This window comes from Aplidium turbinatum, chromosome 4, assembly GCF_918807975.1.
Source record: "Aplidium turbinatum chromosome 4, kaAplTurb1.1, whole genome shotgun sequence".
Lineage (NCBI taxonomy): Eukaryota > Metazoa > Chordata > Ascidiacea > Aplousobranchia > Polyclinidae > Aplidium > Aplidium turbinatum.
In genome coordinates this window covers 35,651,202-35,663,216 of record NC_137475.1, presented here as the reverse complement: position 1 = coordinate 35,663,216, position 12,015 = coordinate 35,651,202, and the positions used below count along the sequence as shown (strand labels likewise).

At 38.6% G+C, this 12,015-nt stretch overlaps 1 protein-coding gene across 1 annotated transcript in view; it reads right to left on the bottom strand.

Moving 5' to 3' along the window:
• LOC145769111 (intersectin-1-like) overlaps positions 1-11,521 on the bottom strand; it is a 33,946-nt gene extending 22,425 nt beyond the window's left edge. The window contains exons 1-14 of the mRNA XM_082580704.1: positions 11,437-11,521; positions 10,732-10,885; positions 6,030-6,181; positions 5,333-5,396; positions 4,481-4,581; positions 4,193-4,342; positions 3,327-3,463; positions 3,010-3,122; positions 2,583-2,657; positions 2,115-2,273; positions 1,645-1,747; positions 1,298-1,438; positions 663-747; positions 15-154 (exon numbers count right to left, since the gene is read on the bottom strand). Of these exons, the coding sequence (XP_082436830.1) occupies positions 15-154; positions 663-747; positions 1,298-1,438; positions 1,645-1,747; positions 2,115-2,273; positions 2,583-2,657; positions 3,010-3,122; positions 3,327-3,463; positions 4,193-4,342; positions 4,481-4,581; positions 5,333-5,396; positions 6,030-6,181; positions 10,732-10,885; positions 11,437-11,488 (1,626 nt within the window). The 5' untranslated portion in view covers positions 11,489-11,521. The remainder of the gene's footprint in view (positions 1-14; positions 155-662; positions 748-1,297; positions 1,439-1,644; positions 1,748-2,114; positions 2,274-2,582; positions 2,658-3,009; positions 3,123-3,326; positions 3,464-4,192; positions 4,343-4,480; positions 4,582-5,332; positions 5,397-6,029; positions 6,182-10,731; positions 10,886-11,436) is intronic.
• Positions 11,522-12,015: the final 494 nt, after the last annotated feature.

Genomic DNA, 12,015 nt, shown 5'->3' with positions numbered 1-12,015 from the left:
GATAAAAATAGCACCTTTAATTCCGAATTTAATTGATCAAGCTGATGATGAAGCTTCGATTTTTCTGATGTTGTCTCTTCTAGTTGGCTACGGAGATTTTGTATTGCGTTTAATCTACTTTGGTGATCACTTGAATGAGCTTGCGCCTTAGTATCTGAAGAAAGTCATGAAAACCGGTGACTTTTACATTCAATAAAATATATTGCTTTAAAATTTACAAAAACTAATGTTCTAGACCGGATCTTTATTTTTATAATTGCAAAAAACAACTTTTACAGTTTGTTTGTGTAAAAATTGAAATTGCTACCGTGACAAAAGAAATTACTACCGTATTTAAAAAAACAATTAAATTTTAGTTAGGTGCAAATTACTGCTACATTTAAAAAATAACAATTAGTTTTAGTAAGAAATAACCAAGTATCGCGTCATTCATGCCTTGCAGCATTCGGGCTTTGGGTCATTCATGTATTACGTCATTCATCTGCATCTTGATAAAATTTTATGTCATTTTTCATCGTTGCCAGATAACTACAATGCAGCTCCGCGCTTAGGCAAAGCAATAACATATCAAGAGGCTTTGTGGTCTGCAAAGGATTGCTGACAATAATCGACTAATCGTGAAACTGCAATTGCTGTTTATATCTCGTTCAGTGTTGAGTAACCTGTGCTGTCTTTGTCCACCAATTTCACTTTCTCGTTTAAACTCATCTTCTCAACATGCAAGTCATTCAGTTGACAATGGTAAGCCTATAAAATCATGAAAAAATATTCAATGACTGTGGAATCGACCACCTAATGCAGCTTACCACATAATTCTTTAACATTCTAAATTCTATTCTAATTCTATTTGGAAGCTATTCTAAATTCTATTGAACTTCGAACTTTGAAAATCTTCTAGTGCTTTGTTGCTACACTCAGAAAGTTTCAAATAAAATATACTTATTTTAACCATTATAAGTCGTCATAAACTGATCCTGCCAAAGATTTTGGATATGCAAAAATTCTAACACAATTCTAACCCGTATTTCAATCCTCGAGTTACCGGGCTTGACCTGTGTAAAAAGTCCTATAAGTATTTCTTTCGAGAATTTGCACTTGTAGTGTCTCATTTATATCATCTGTATTTGGAAATCTGTCAACACCTTATTAGGTCTATCCTAAAGAGTTTCGCAATGACAGGAGCATACCAAGGTTGCAAGTGCTGTAGGTAGGCCTACCAGCAAGAAGTTAAATCTGTAGTGTGTAGAATTGCGTCAAGACGGACAAGAGTAAAGCTAGGCGACAACAGCACCAGCACCTTCAGTTCCTCTTGTTGCTTTTGAACCAAAGAAAGCGCGAAATCTCGCTGCTTGTTCACCACAATTAATTGTTGAGATTGTTCCCTGACGCGGTTTTCCACACTCCTGACACGTTCCAGCAGTTGCTTGTGTTTTTTTTCCTAACAAGGAAACAGACAGAAAATCAACGGCAATAACTTTGCCGTGACTTCGATGGTTGATTTTTAAAATTTGTTTGAAAATTAAATAGGATAGTTTAGATCAACTCAAACTCACTCAAACAGTAAGTTTTGTTAATTTGTCTTGTTAGTACTTCTTGCAAAAACTTGAGATTCTTACTATGTGAATCGTGTAAAACATTGCTTACATGCGCGTTGAATTCCATATCCAGGGTTTTGGATTTAACTTGAAGTTTTAGGACCAATTCTTGCTCTTTAATTTTGGTTTGAAGAAGTTCATTTTTTCGCAACCTGCCAGTGCCAGCCAATCACAAAGAGTAAAAGTGAAGTTAATAGGCTAAAAATAGAGTTTTTAAAAATCAACCTAGAGTCCTAGACCATCGCATAGGAATGCTTCAGCTACTGTACTGTATATGCTTTTTTCAGTAAAAACTTCAAACAAAAAGTTGATTTCAATTGTTGCAGATTAGTTGATAAGTGATTACACGTAGAAAATCAGATAGAAAGTTGTGGTTGTACAAAATCGATGCAAACTTGCCACAAAAACTATTCTGCTGCATCACAACTGTGCAAGCATATGATATAGTCTTTTGTAGGCTAAATCTTTAGTATAGCTTGGCTTTTGTAAACTGTTGATTTTTTATCAGTAGCTCATTACCTTTCCCATTCCAGCTGGCGCTGTCTTTCCATTTCTAGTTGTGCAGCTTTTTTCTGCTCAACAACTTTTCGCTTTTGTTCCTCCTGCTCTTTTTCCTCTTCCTTTTGTTTTTCCATCTTATCCTGCAAGTCCTGCTGTCGTTTCCTTTGCTGCTCTACTCTGATATTAAATAAAACCCTTGTGATTACCGCCTCAAAAGTTGCTGCACATGTATCTAAAATAGTGTTCAAGAAATATTGACCATCACAGAAACAACATTCACAGCTACAGAAAGAAAAATAACTTTAGCAAAACTTGGCTACTTGAAAGGAACTGATTACAAGTTATAATCCACTTTTAATTTAGAAAAAAAGCCATTAAAAAATAAGGGGAACAATAAAATAGGTCGGTACGATAACACCATTAAACTACCTGCACCATGCAAGCACTGAAACAAACAATCTAGAATTTGTTTGATCCTCCACTTACTTCTCTTTCTCTCTCTTTTCACGTTCTTCCTTTTCCTTCTGCTCCAAACGCTCAGTTTCCTTTCGTTGAGTTTCACTAGAAAACAACTGCTCTAAGCACAAACTCAGTGTATGTCTGCATACTCGGTATAGTCGCTAGCTCAGCCATCAGCTAACTATTTCATAAGTGTTGTGATCGTAATACGACTGTTTCGCCATCCTTACAGTAAAGCAAGTCTTTGTTTTTCAGTGTATGTCTGCCTACTGGGTATAGTCGCTAGCTCAGCTAGCTATTTCATAGCTGTTGTAATCGTAAAACGACTGTTTCGCCATCCTTACAATAAAGCAAGTTTTTGCTTTTTCAGTGTATGTCTGCCTAGTCGGTATAGCCGCTAGCTCAGCTAACTATTTCATAACTGTTGTAATCGTAAAACAACTATCATCCTTACAGTAAAGCAAGTCTTCGTTTTTCAAGCTCGATACTTCCTTTTCGAAAGTTTTCCCGACGTTTATCCTCAAAAGAAGTAGAAGTCTTTTTATCGCAAGGATCTGATGGGGTAAACTGCAAAAAAACGGACTTTTTTGTAAAAACTTATGATGGTATCAGTAGGTAGGCTATAAATAAAACACTTTGGACAAACCCAACTGCAACAAAATGAAAACAGCAAAATTTTTTTCTCTAACTGTACAAACATATCTCGAGGTGGAAGTAAGTTAATACTAAAATTAGCAGCATGCGACGACTAAACGCCAGAAACATTTTTACCTTCAGATCAATGTCAGGTTTACTGGGGGGTGACAGTGCGCCAAGTTGTCCAGCACTCGACGACTGTAATACTTGAGATGAGATTCTATAAGCTGGTGGTATGAGCTGGATTGGCAATACAAAAGGCAGTAAGTTACCTGTTACGAAAGATCAATAACAATAAGTCCCTTAACTTGCATGAGCATAACTGAATATCGACTAAAATAACAATGTGCGCACAATCTACAAAATAGCATGACAAAATTGCTTTAATCTTCTGTATTAACATTTTAATAGCTAGAAATAGAACACGGAATGGCGCGTTTTGGGATCCCGATTTTGAGATGTCGCTTCGTTGATGACCGTTTTGGAGAAGATCTTTCTTGAATATGAATGTTTCGGTGCAGATTTCCTCGAAAATCTCATTTCGATACTGCTTCTGTTCATTTAAAGAAATTGTTAAGATCTTTTAAGTACACGGCTGTTTGAACTGTGTCACACTGTTACAGTGAGACAAATGTACATTGCACAGTGTATTTGTTGTTACCTTGCGAGTAATTGCCAGCTTAATGATATTTTAAGTAGGCTTGTAGCTAAATAATCAACACTTAAGCCATTAACCGTGACACCACACTGTGATATAGTTCGAATATGAACATGGGAACAGCCCACCTAAATGATAACAATTTCTCTAAATAAGCAGAACTATTGCACCGAAACGGATATTTCGAGAAAGTTTACAACGGTCATCTCCGAAACGGAGTTCCCGAATCAACCACACCGAACTGGCGTAGATCGAGCTTGACATTCAATATAATTTAATAGTAGGCCTAGATGTTATGTGAAGTCATGATTATTTTTTTTGCAACGTGTTAAACGGCCCTCACCTGCCTTTGCAAAATCTACAAGGTACATTGCCACAATAAATTCATCCAGTGATAATTGTCCATCCTTATCAATATCGCTTAGTTTCCAGATTTTTGCTAAAGTTGCTTGGGGTAATCCAGTATCATTGAATATTTGACGAACCCGTGTGTCTGATAACAATTACGTTTTAAGAATAACATGTGACTTGCGATACTTCAACAAGTTATGCGAAGATAATAAAATATGGTTTCACAATAGGAAGATATCACAAAAAGATGTGATATCACAAAATACCACTTGCTGCTTACTTGCTAAATATCCTTTGTGTGTTGTTGGAATTGCATTAAAAAGCTCCGCGTATTTCACTTGAGATTGATTTGGTATAGACCACTCTATCCCTGAAGGCAAGCTGAATAGAAATTTTTGAAATAATGATTTTCCAATTACAATACGTCATACAAAAAAAAAATTAAATCAAACTGTAACTTTTATGCCCATACATGGACAAACTAAAACTAGAAAAGCTTGAAAAATTAAAATGGAAGGCAACGAAGCCAATATTTTAGATATAGTATCCATTATCCAGAAACTTGTCTTGGCAATTATCTTAAAACGGTAGCATACTTTTCAACCTGGCATAGCCTATTGCATACCCAAGTGTACACCAGTTAACAAATAAGGAAAATACAACTGGGAAAGGGTAGTCGAATGGTACAGACAATCGATACAGCCTACTTCTGGGTACCACTTATACTACCTAATCAATAGGATGAAGAGTAGCCTACTGTCTATTATCCAATGAATTGACTTGGCAATGACTTGGTTTGCCAAGTATCTTGTCAACGCTTCGATTAGCAGTCCTCTGCCCTGGCGCCTTCTGGTTTTGTTAGCTCTTTTCTTTCCACAAAGATAAGAGTTGGGCTGACTGGTGAAGCGGCGGTCGAATAAATTTGTGGCTAGAATACGGTGCGATACTGATGAGCCCAGCCTCGTGGGCGAAACACGTGGTTATCGCTGTCAATTCTTGCTACAAATCGGCTGCCGAGAAACAGACGATTACTTGTTAATTCTGCTATTGAGATCAAAGATTAAAACATTATGGGATGTACCGGTATGAGCATTGAGCAAACGGAAACCAAATAATAAAACATACTTCTTACTTTGATAAATCATTGCCGCAACTGCTGCTTTGTAAAATAGTAGCACTGTTGGTTGCAGAAGGGTCTACACAAAATAATTTTTATAAACTCAGATAATTACAAAATCATAAACAGAGCTCTAAAAAATATAAGTAGGCCTATACCGCAATTTAATTAATACTTCAGAAACAAACAAGAAACATAGACTGCTGGTTTTCACTGATAATGTGCCTACAATCATGAATAAAATAGAGAATTTTTTTTTATAAAGTCTTTGCATTTGTTTGAATACAGCATAACTTACTAAATAATTAACGCGGCACTTTGCTCAGAGAAAACAATTATAAACTTTAAAAAACATTAAGAAAGGACATAATATTGTTCCAACACTATTGGTGGTGGTCATAGGTGACTTAAAATGCTAGCACAAAGATATGAAAAGACTGTTTTACTGTAACTGGAAAATGTAGCAACTTAGTTTAGTCAAACCAACAGCAACATAAATGTAAAAGATTATGACCACACTGTCCACTAATACATGCAGACATAAATTGAATATTCATCATAATGTAACCTTAACTAATATACAGTATTCTTCAATATTACTTTGTTTTGATGCTTTCTTAATGGATAGGCTACCAAGAAAAAAGATAAATAAACGATGTGTACAATACACCGGTGTAAGATAAACTTCTTGAAAAATACCAATGTTGCAAACCGATTTCATGCTGTTCGAAACACAGTCGCTTCATTGGAGCAGGAAGAAACGTAGGAATTGCCACACCATGCAGTGACAGCTTGATAAGTTTCATGGCCATGCAAAATTCAAGCTTATCCATTTTTCCATCTTCGGTGATATCAGCTAGCTGCCTAACCCAAACATAAAACAATTTGTTTTAGACAAAGGATAAAATCTATGCCTATATATGTAAAAACGAATTCGTTTTATATTTTCATTACTGATTGATGATTAACTACCTTCTGTTGACACTAATGTTTAGTATGGAACAGAAGTATTGCATAAACAAACACCGCATATAACAAAAAATAAATGGCATACCGTTTAACACAAACAGCAGTGCCGCAAAAGCAGCCTGAAGAAAGTTCAACACAAACACTGGAAAATACAATGGACTGCGGTCAGTTCAGCTTATGTATCTCTACAGCTTGATAAAAAATCAGACTTTGCAAAAACAAAAACGAGAATATTAAAAAGCGATGGCTCAACGTCAACGTCGTCGTCCCAGATTCACGATGTTCCTTGACTAAGCTAAAAGGCTACTCGAGAGTCGAGAGCAGCCAGTTTTTTGCTTCATCATCTAAGATATGCAGACCTTCCACTCCATTAGGTGGCTTGAAAATGGTGGTGCAATCGTTGATGATGTGGTCTGTAGTCTGTTCCTCAGCGCCACATTCACAAGTTACAGCGAAAGAAGCTATTCCTCATTGGTGCATGGTTGAGCGGAAAAGACCAACGCCCGTATGGAGACGGTTGAGGCGCAACAGGCGCAACTAAGCCTGTCTTTGCAGTGTCAGACCGGTGGGATGGGTGTCAGCATCGGGGATGAACGAATGGAATCTGGTGGTGCTTGACTTCCATTGAGAGTTCCATTTATGGTCCGCCCAATTAAGGTCTGCTACTATTCGGTGAGTCCGATTCGGTGAGTTCCTAACCTGTAACCCCTAACCCTAACCCCAAACCCCTAACCCTAAAACGGCAATGATAATTAGGCTATGGTACCCAATAATTTAAAAAAATCCCCCGTTAAGGGATCGGACTCACCGAAACGGGCCATTTCGGCCCAATTAACCGTAGAGATGTTTGTTCATCAGCTTCGTTGATCAGAAGTTGAGCGGCTAGCACGAATGGGTGTCTTGATTTCAGTCAACGGAGGTGCTATCTGGGAATGAAAAAGATGATTGGGCTCCAATGCCCGTCGACGGAGAGACAGAGTGACTTCTTTGCGACAAAGCTCAGCGGGTTGGATGCCAGCAAGAATTAGAAGATTGTCCAATGGTGTGGAACACAGGCACCCAGTCACTGTGCGCAGAGGGCTGTTGACGGCAGTGTAAAAGTTGTGGTAGTGAGCACTGCGACACCAGACAGGTGCACAGTACTCTGCTGAGGAGAAGACAAGGGCAAGGGCTGCTATATGCAAAGTGTCAGCCCTCGCTCCCCAGCTTGAACCTGCCAAGTGCTTTATTAGCGCAGCACGATAAGAGTTTCTTGCGTAGTGACGCCAAATGGTGGCGGTACGTGAGAGATCTGTCTAATGTTACCACGAGATATTTTGGTTCGGGCAGAAGGACAGTGATTTTTCGTTGTTCAGGACATTCAGCTCATGATCAGCTTCCCGGTTATGTAGATAGAAAGCTGCTGCCACAGTTTTGGTTTCGCTGAGTTTCAGTCGCCATTTTTGGAAATAAACTGATAGGGATTTTATGTCCTGGCTCAGGGTATCTTTTAGGTTTTCCCACGACTTTGTGGCGTGGAGAATTGTCAGGTGGTCAGTGTATGCGTATTTTGCGGAGACCGTGCTTGGTAGGTCGTGGGTGTAGATGTTAAAGAGAAGTGGAGCCAGGTCTAATCCCTGTAAGACGCCATTTTTCATGCGTCTCAGTCTGCTTCGCCCTGAGTTGCCGGTGGTGAAGGTAAAGCTTCGATTTTTGAGAAGTTCCATGATCATATGGACCATTCGTGAAGGCCAAGTCAAGGTTTGTCCTTGTTCCCCAGCAATCGGAGTGAAAACTGGCTGGTTCCTTTGGGTTGAATATGAGGGCAAGATGGTTTGTAGAGGCTCAGTCAGCCAGCAATTATCCGTCGCTGCTTGTGTTTTTGTGAGGCTTAGGGATCGCAACTACTAAAGCTTTTTTTCCAGATTTTTGGGATTGTGAGGTGGTGCAAGCAGGAAAAAAGGAATCTACGTAGCCAGGACATGAGGGCAGGACCAGCATGGAGCACAAGCTTAAGGCAGATTTTTTTCGACCTTTCAGATTGTTTCCATCACTTGTGTGGTTTCACTAAACGGAGGGTGGTGGTGAACTCCTCTGGGGTGAAATGTTCAGATATTATTTCATCTGGTGGTGTTTCCACTCACCACTGGGTAGACACTTCCTTTGTAACAAGGCGGGATGCCTTACGGTCCTTTGTCTGGTACACCCTGCTCTGCCATAGCTAGGAAACGGGACAATGGCGAGGAGTGTTTGGCTGTTTGCTGAGCGCCCAGTGAGGTGGTTGATGATGCTCCATGCTTTGCGGCTTGAGTGTGAGAAGTCGATGGTTTGGACGGCTTTGTTCCATCGCTCAAGCTTTTTTGCATCCAGCTGCTCAAGTAATCTGGTTAAACTGGTGGCGGTGGTGTTAGAAGCAATACCAGGTGTGGCATTGAGGTGGGAGCAATAGAGAATCTCACACTCAGAGTTCCACCATGATATGTAGCTGGCTCGACGGCCACGAGGTATTGTGGCCTTACTTGCAGATCTCATGGCGCTGCAGAAGTGCTGGTATGCCTCGTTTACGTTGCACGTTTCAGAAAGTGGTAACTTTACAGACTCGTTGGTCGAGAGATTGTATTGAATCCAATCGGTTTTCTTGAAGTTCAATCGCTTCACCGGTGAACTCGGGACAGGAGCCACGAGTTTTGGGGCGATGAGAGACGGCCTGTTTTGGAACCGTGGAAACTTCTCAAGCGCACATCTGTCTGGAAGAGAGCTGTTGACATTCGTGAAGGCCAAGTCAGAGTTTGTCCTTGTTCCCCAGCAATCGGAGTGGAAACTGGCTGGTTCCTTTGGGTTGACTATGAGGGCAAGATGGTTTGTAGAGGCTCAGTCAGCCAGCAATTATCCGTCGCTGCTTGTGTTGTTGTAGCTCCAGTTGGTGTGCTGGCAGTTGAAATCGCCAGCGTAGAGACTGGGGGAGAGAAACTTTGGAAGAGATAATGGCAACATTCGCGAGGATGGGGGGCTTGTAAATATTGACGGTGCTGTAGTCTGAGATACATTACATATGCACACCCACTCAATCTCGGCATCAGCTGGATAATGATTGACAAAAGTCCTCTTTAGGCTCTCATGCACAAACGTGGCAATTCCGTGCTTCCTGCTTAGGGTAGACCAGGTTAGCGTGTAATTGGGAATACCTAACCTATCTGCAGAGGTGCAGTGGGTCTCTTGGAGTCTGAGGATGATGAATGCCCGGTTGGTATGAGCAAGCTGCTCCACAGTCCACAACTTTGATCTTGCTTGTTGTGTAGCTTTCAATGTTGAGCTGCAGGGTGGTGGGGCGTGTGAACTTGTTCGTTGCCCTCTGCAGCTGTGCCGTCCGGGTGGAGGCTCTTGGTTAACAAGCTTCGTTTCTCATGTGCTTGAAAGCATAAGTTACTCAGAGGATGGGGCACGAGAAGCCACTTGTCGTCCATCCCAGCTCAACTATTGATATACATGATTGAATAGACCACTGCCAAGATAGCCTTCTTTTCAGCAACACATAGATAGTTTCCAGTAGATAAAATGGTTTACTGGAAACTTTGCATTATCACCTTAGTAGATTACTGTCAATAGTCCAAGCTTATGTTAGTACAATAGGCTGCCTGCCGCATGTAAAATTGCCAAATCAGGCATAAAAAGAGACTTTAAGTTGGAAACGAAAGTTCAAATAATCAAAATAAGAATGAATGATCAACATGAATTAAACATTCAACAATTTGAACAAATCAGGGTTGGATCAATTCAATTGCAATAGTAATTGAAAGTAATTAATTGAAACACATTTTTATGTAATACTGTAATACAATCACAATTGTAACTGAGATTTTAGTCGTTGTGTAATTGCATTTCCAAAATATTTTGGTCCAAATAACAATTACATTTAGTAAATTACATGCATGATGTACGGTATTCTATTTGAGCCGTTGGTTGGGGTTCAAAATAAACCTACAATGCAACCCAATCTTTATCAAATGAAATTCTACAGTCTTTCATAAAATCAAACTGTAAAAAGTAATTGCCAAGTGTCAATATTGATACATTCAATTTTTCGTAATTGAAGCATGCAATTAATTACATTTGGAAGCAACTACAATTTGAAAATTTCAGATCATTATAATGTAATTTAAAAATTTGATGGTGTAATTGTAATGAAATTGAACTGAAACTGTGTAATTGATCCAACTACTGTTCGAAGCATGCTTTATTTGAATAAGACCTTCTGATGATCCGTTAGGTGAAACAGGCTGTTAAGGATTCAGATAGTAATAACTATATTTGATGTATTTTTTGATAAATATTTGATAAATATTTTTGATAAATATTTTTAGAAAACAGACAAATAGTTACAATGTTTAAGTGCCTAATCACCTGAGCACAAACAGAATTACTTATAAAATCAAATAGAATAAAAATTTTATTTGCAAATATTTTACCAAATTTGTTTAAGAACTTCTGTTGGCAAATTAGACTGCAGAAAGAAGTTTTTAGCTTGATCTCCAAGTAGAAATCCTGCTTTAGGTTGTAAACTATTGAACTGGTTTTCATATGTTGATCGTTCTTGTAAAGTTATTGTCCATTGAAGGTTTTCTGGAAATAACTGTTTCAACTAAAATCAGGATAGAAAAAACGATGCATCAAGGTTTCCCAATAACAAGTAGTGGGCATACGGTAAAAGTAAAAAGTTATAAATGATACTGATTACAATGCACTAAGATGGTTATTAATGCCAATCAGTTGACCAATCACAAGAAAAACCTAAATTTTTCAACCTCATTGAAGAAGTTTCAGTCAACGACAACTTTTCAAATACAACAATAAGCTAAGAATATAGTTTTGAAAACATGACTAACTTAGCTTAACTTGGTACCGTACAATAAACATATTTTTTATAAATAATAACACTAACAGGCCAAATGTTAACAGTTAAATTGTAGCACAAACTTTCAGTATTTACCACAAAACCAACCAGTGCAAATCAGCCATCTTAGGTTGTCTTAATGCAAGCATTTTTGTCAATCAAAGAAAATTCAAATTCACTTCTTATAATCTGACCTAATCTGACCAGTGCAAAGCAGTACCAGAACAACAAATAAATGTATTTAAAAATTATAAAAGTCACTTGCTATAGAAGGTATCACCTGATTGTGAAGATGGTCTATGTATCCCCCCAGTGTGTGATGTCATGGGCATCCTAAACTATTTCATAAGCCTAATCAATCTACCTGAAAATTCAAGCAGTTGGATTTTTAAATGTGAGTTAAAATTAACATGTGAATTATTCATTACTTAAACAATAAACATACTACTCTCAGGCTATTTGAAATGTTACTTGAATACAGATAAAGCCTCAAAGTGTCGTGAAACTATCCAACATAGCAGGCCTCGAAATTCACGGCGGACATGTCCGCTGTCACAGCATGTGATGTCCGCGGGAAGTACCATCTAGATCGGTCATATTTGTCCGCCGAAAAATAACACAAGAACCAATACAAATCGTCATTGCATAGCACGAACAATCGTTGCAAGAATACAATCTCCCGCACATTCTAGCACGCATTTAGAAAATGTGAATACTGTATGCCTTAGCTTTCATTCAAGTCAGAAAACTTTTGATCTTTACGTTGTTTCAACGATTGATGACATTGAATCATCGTAATATTAGGTGAATTCTTCGCAAAGAATCGATAGGAGTACGGGTACTTCTACACTAATCACGC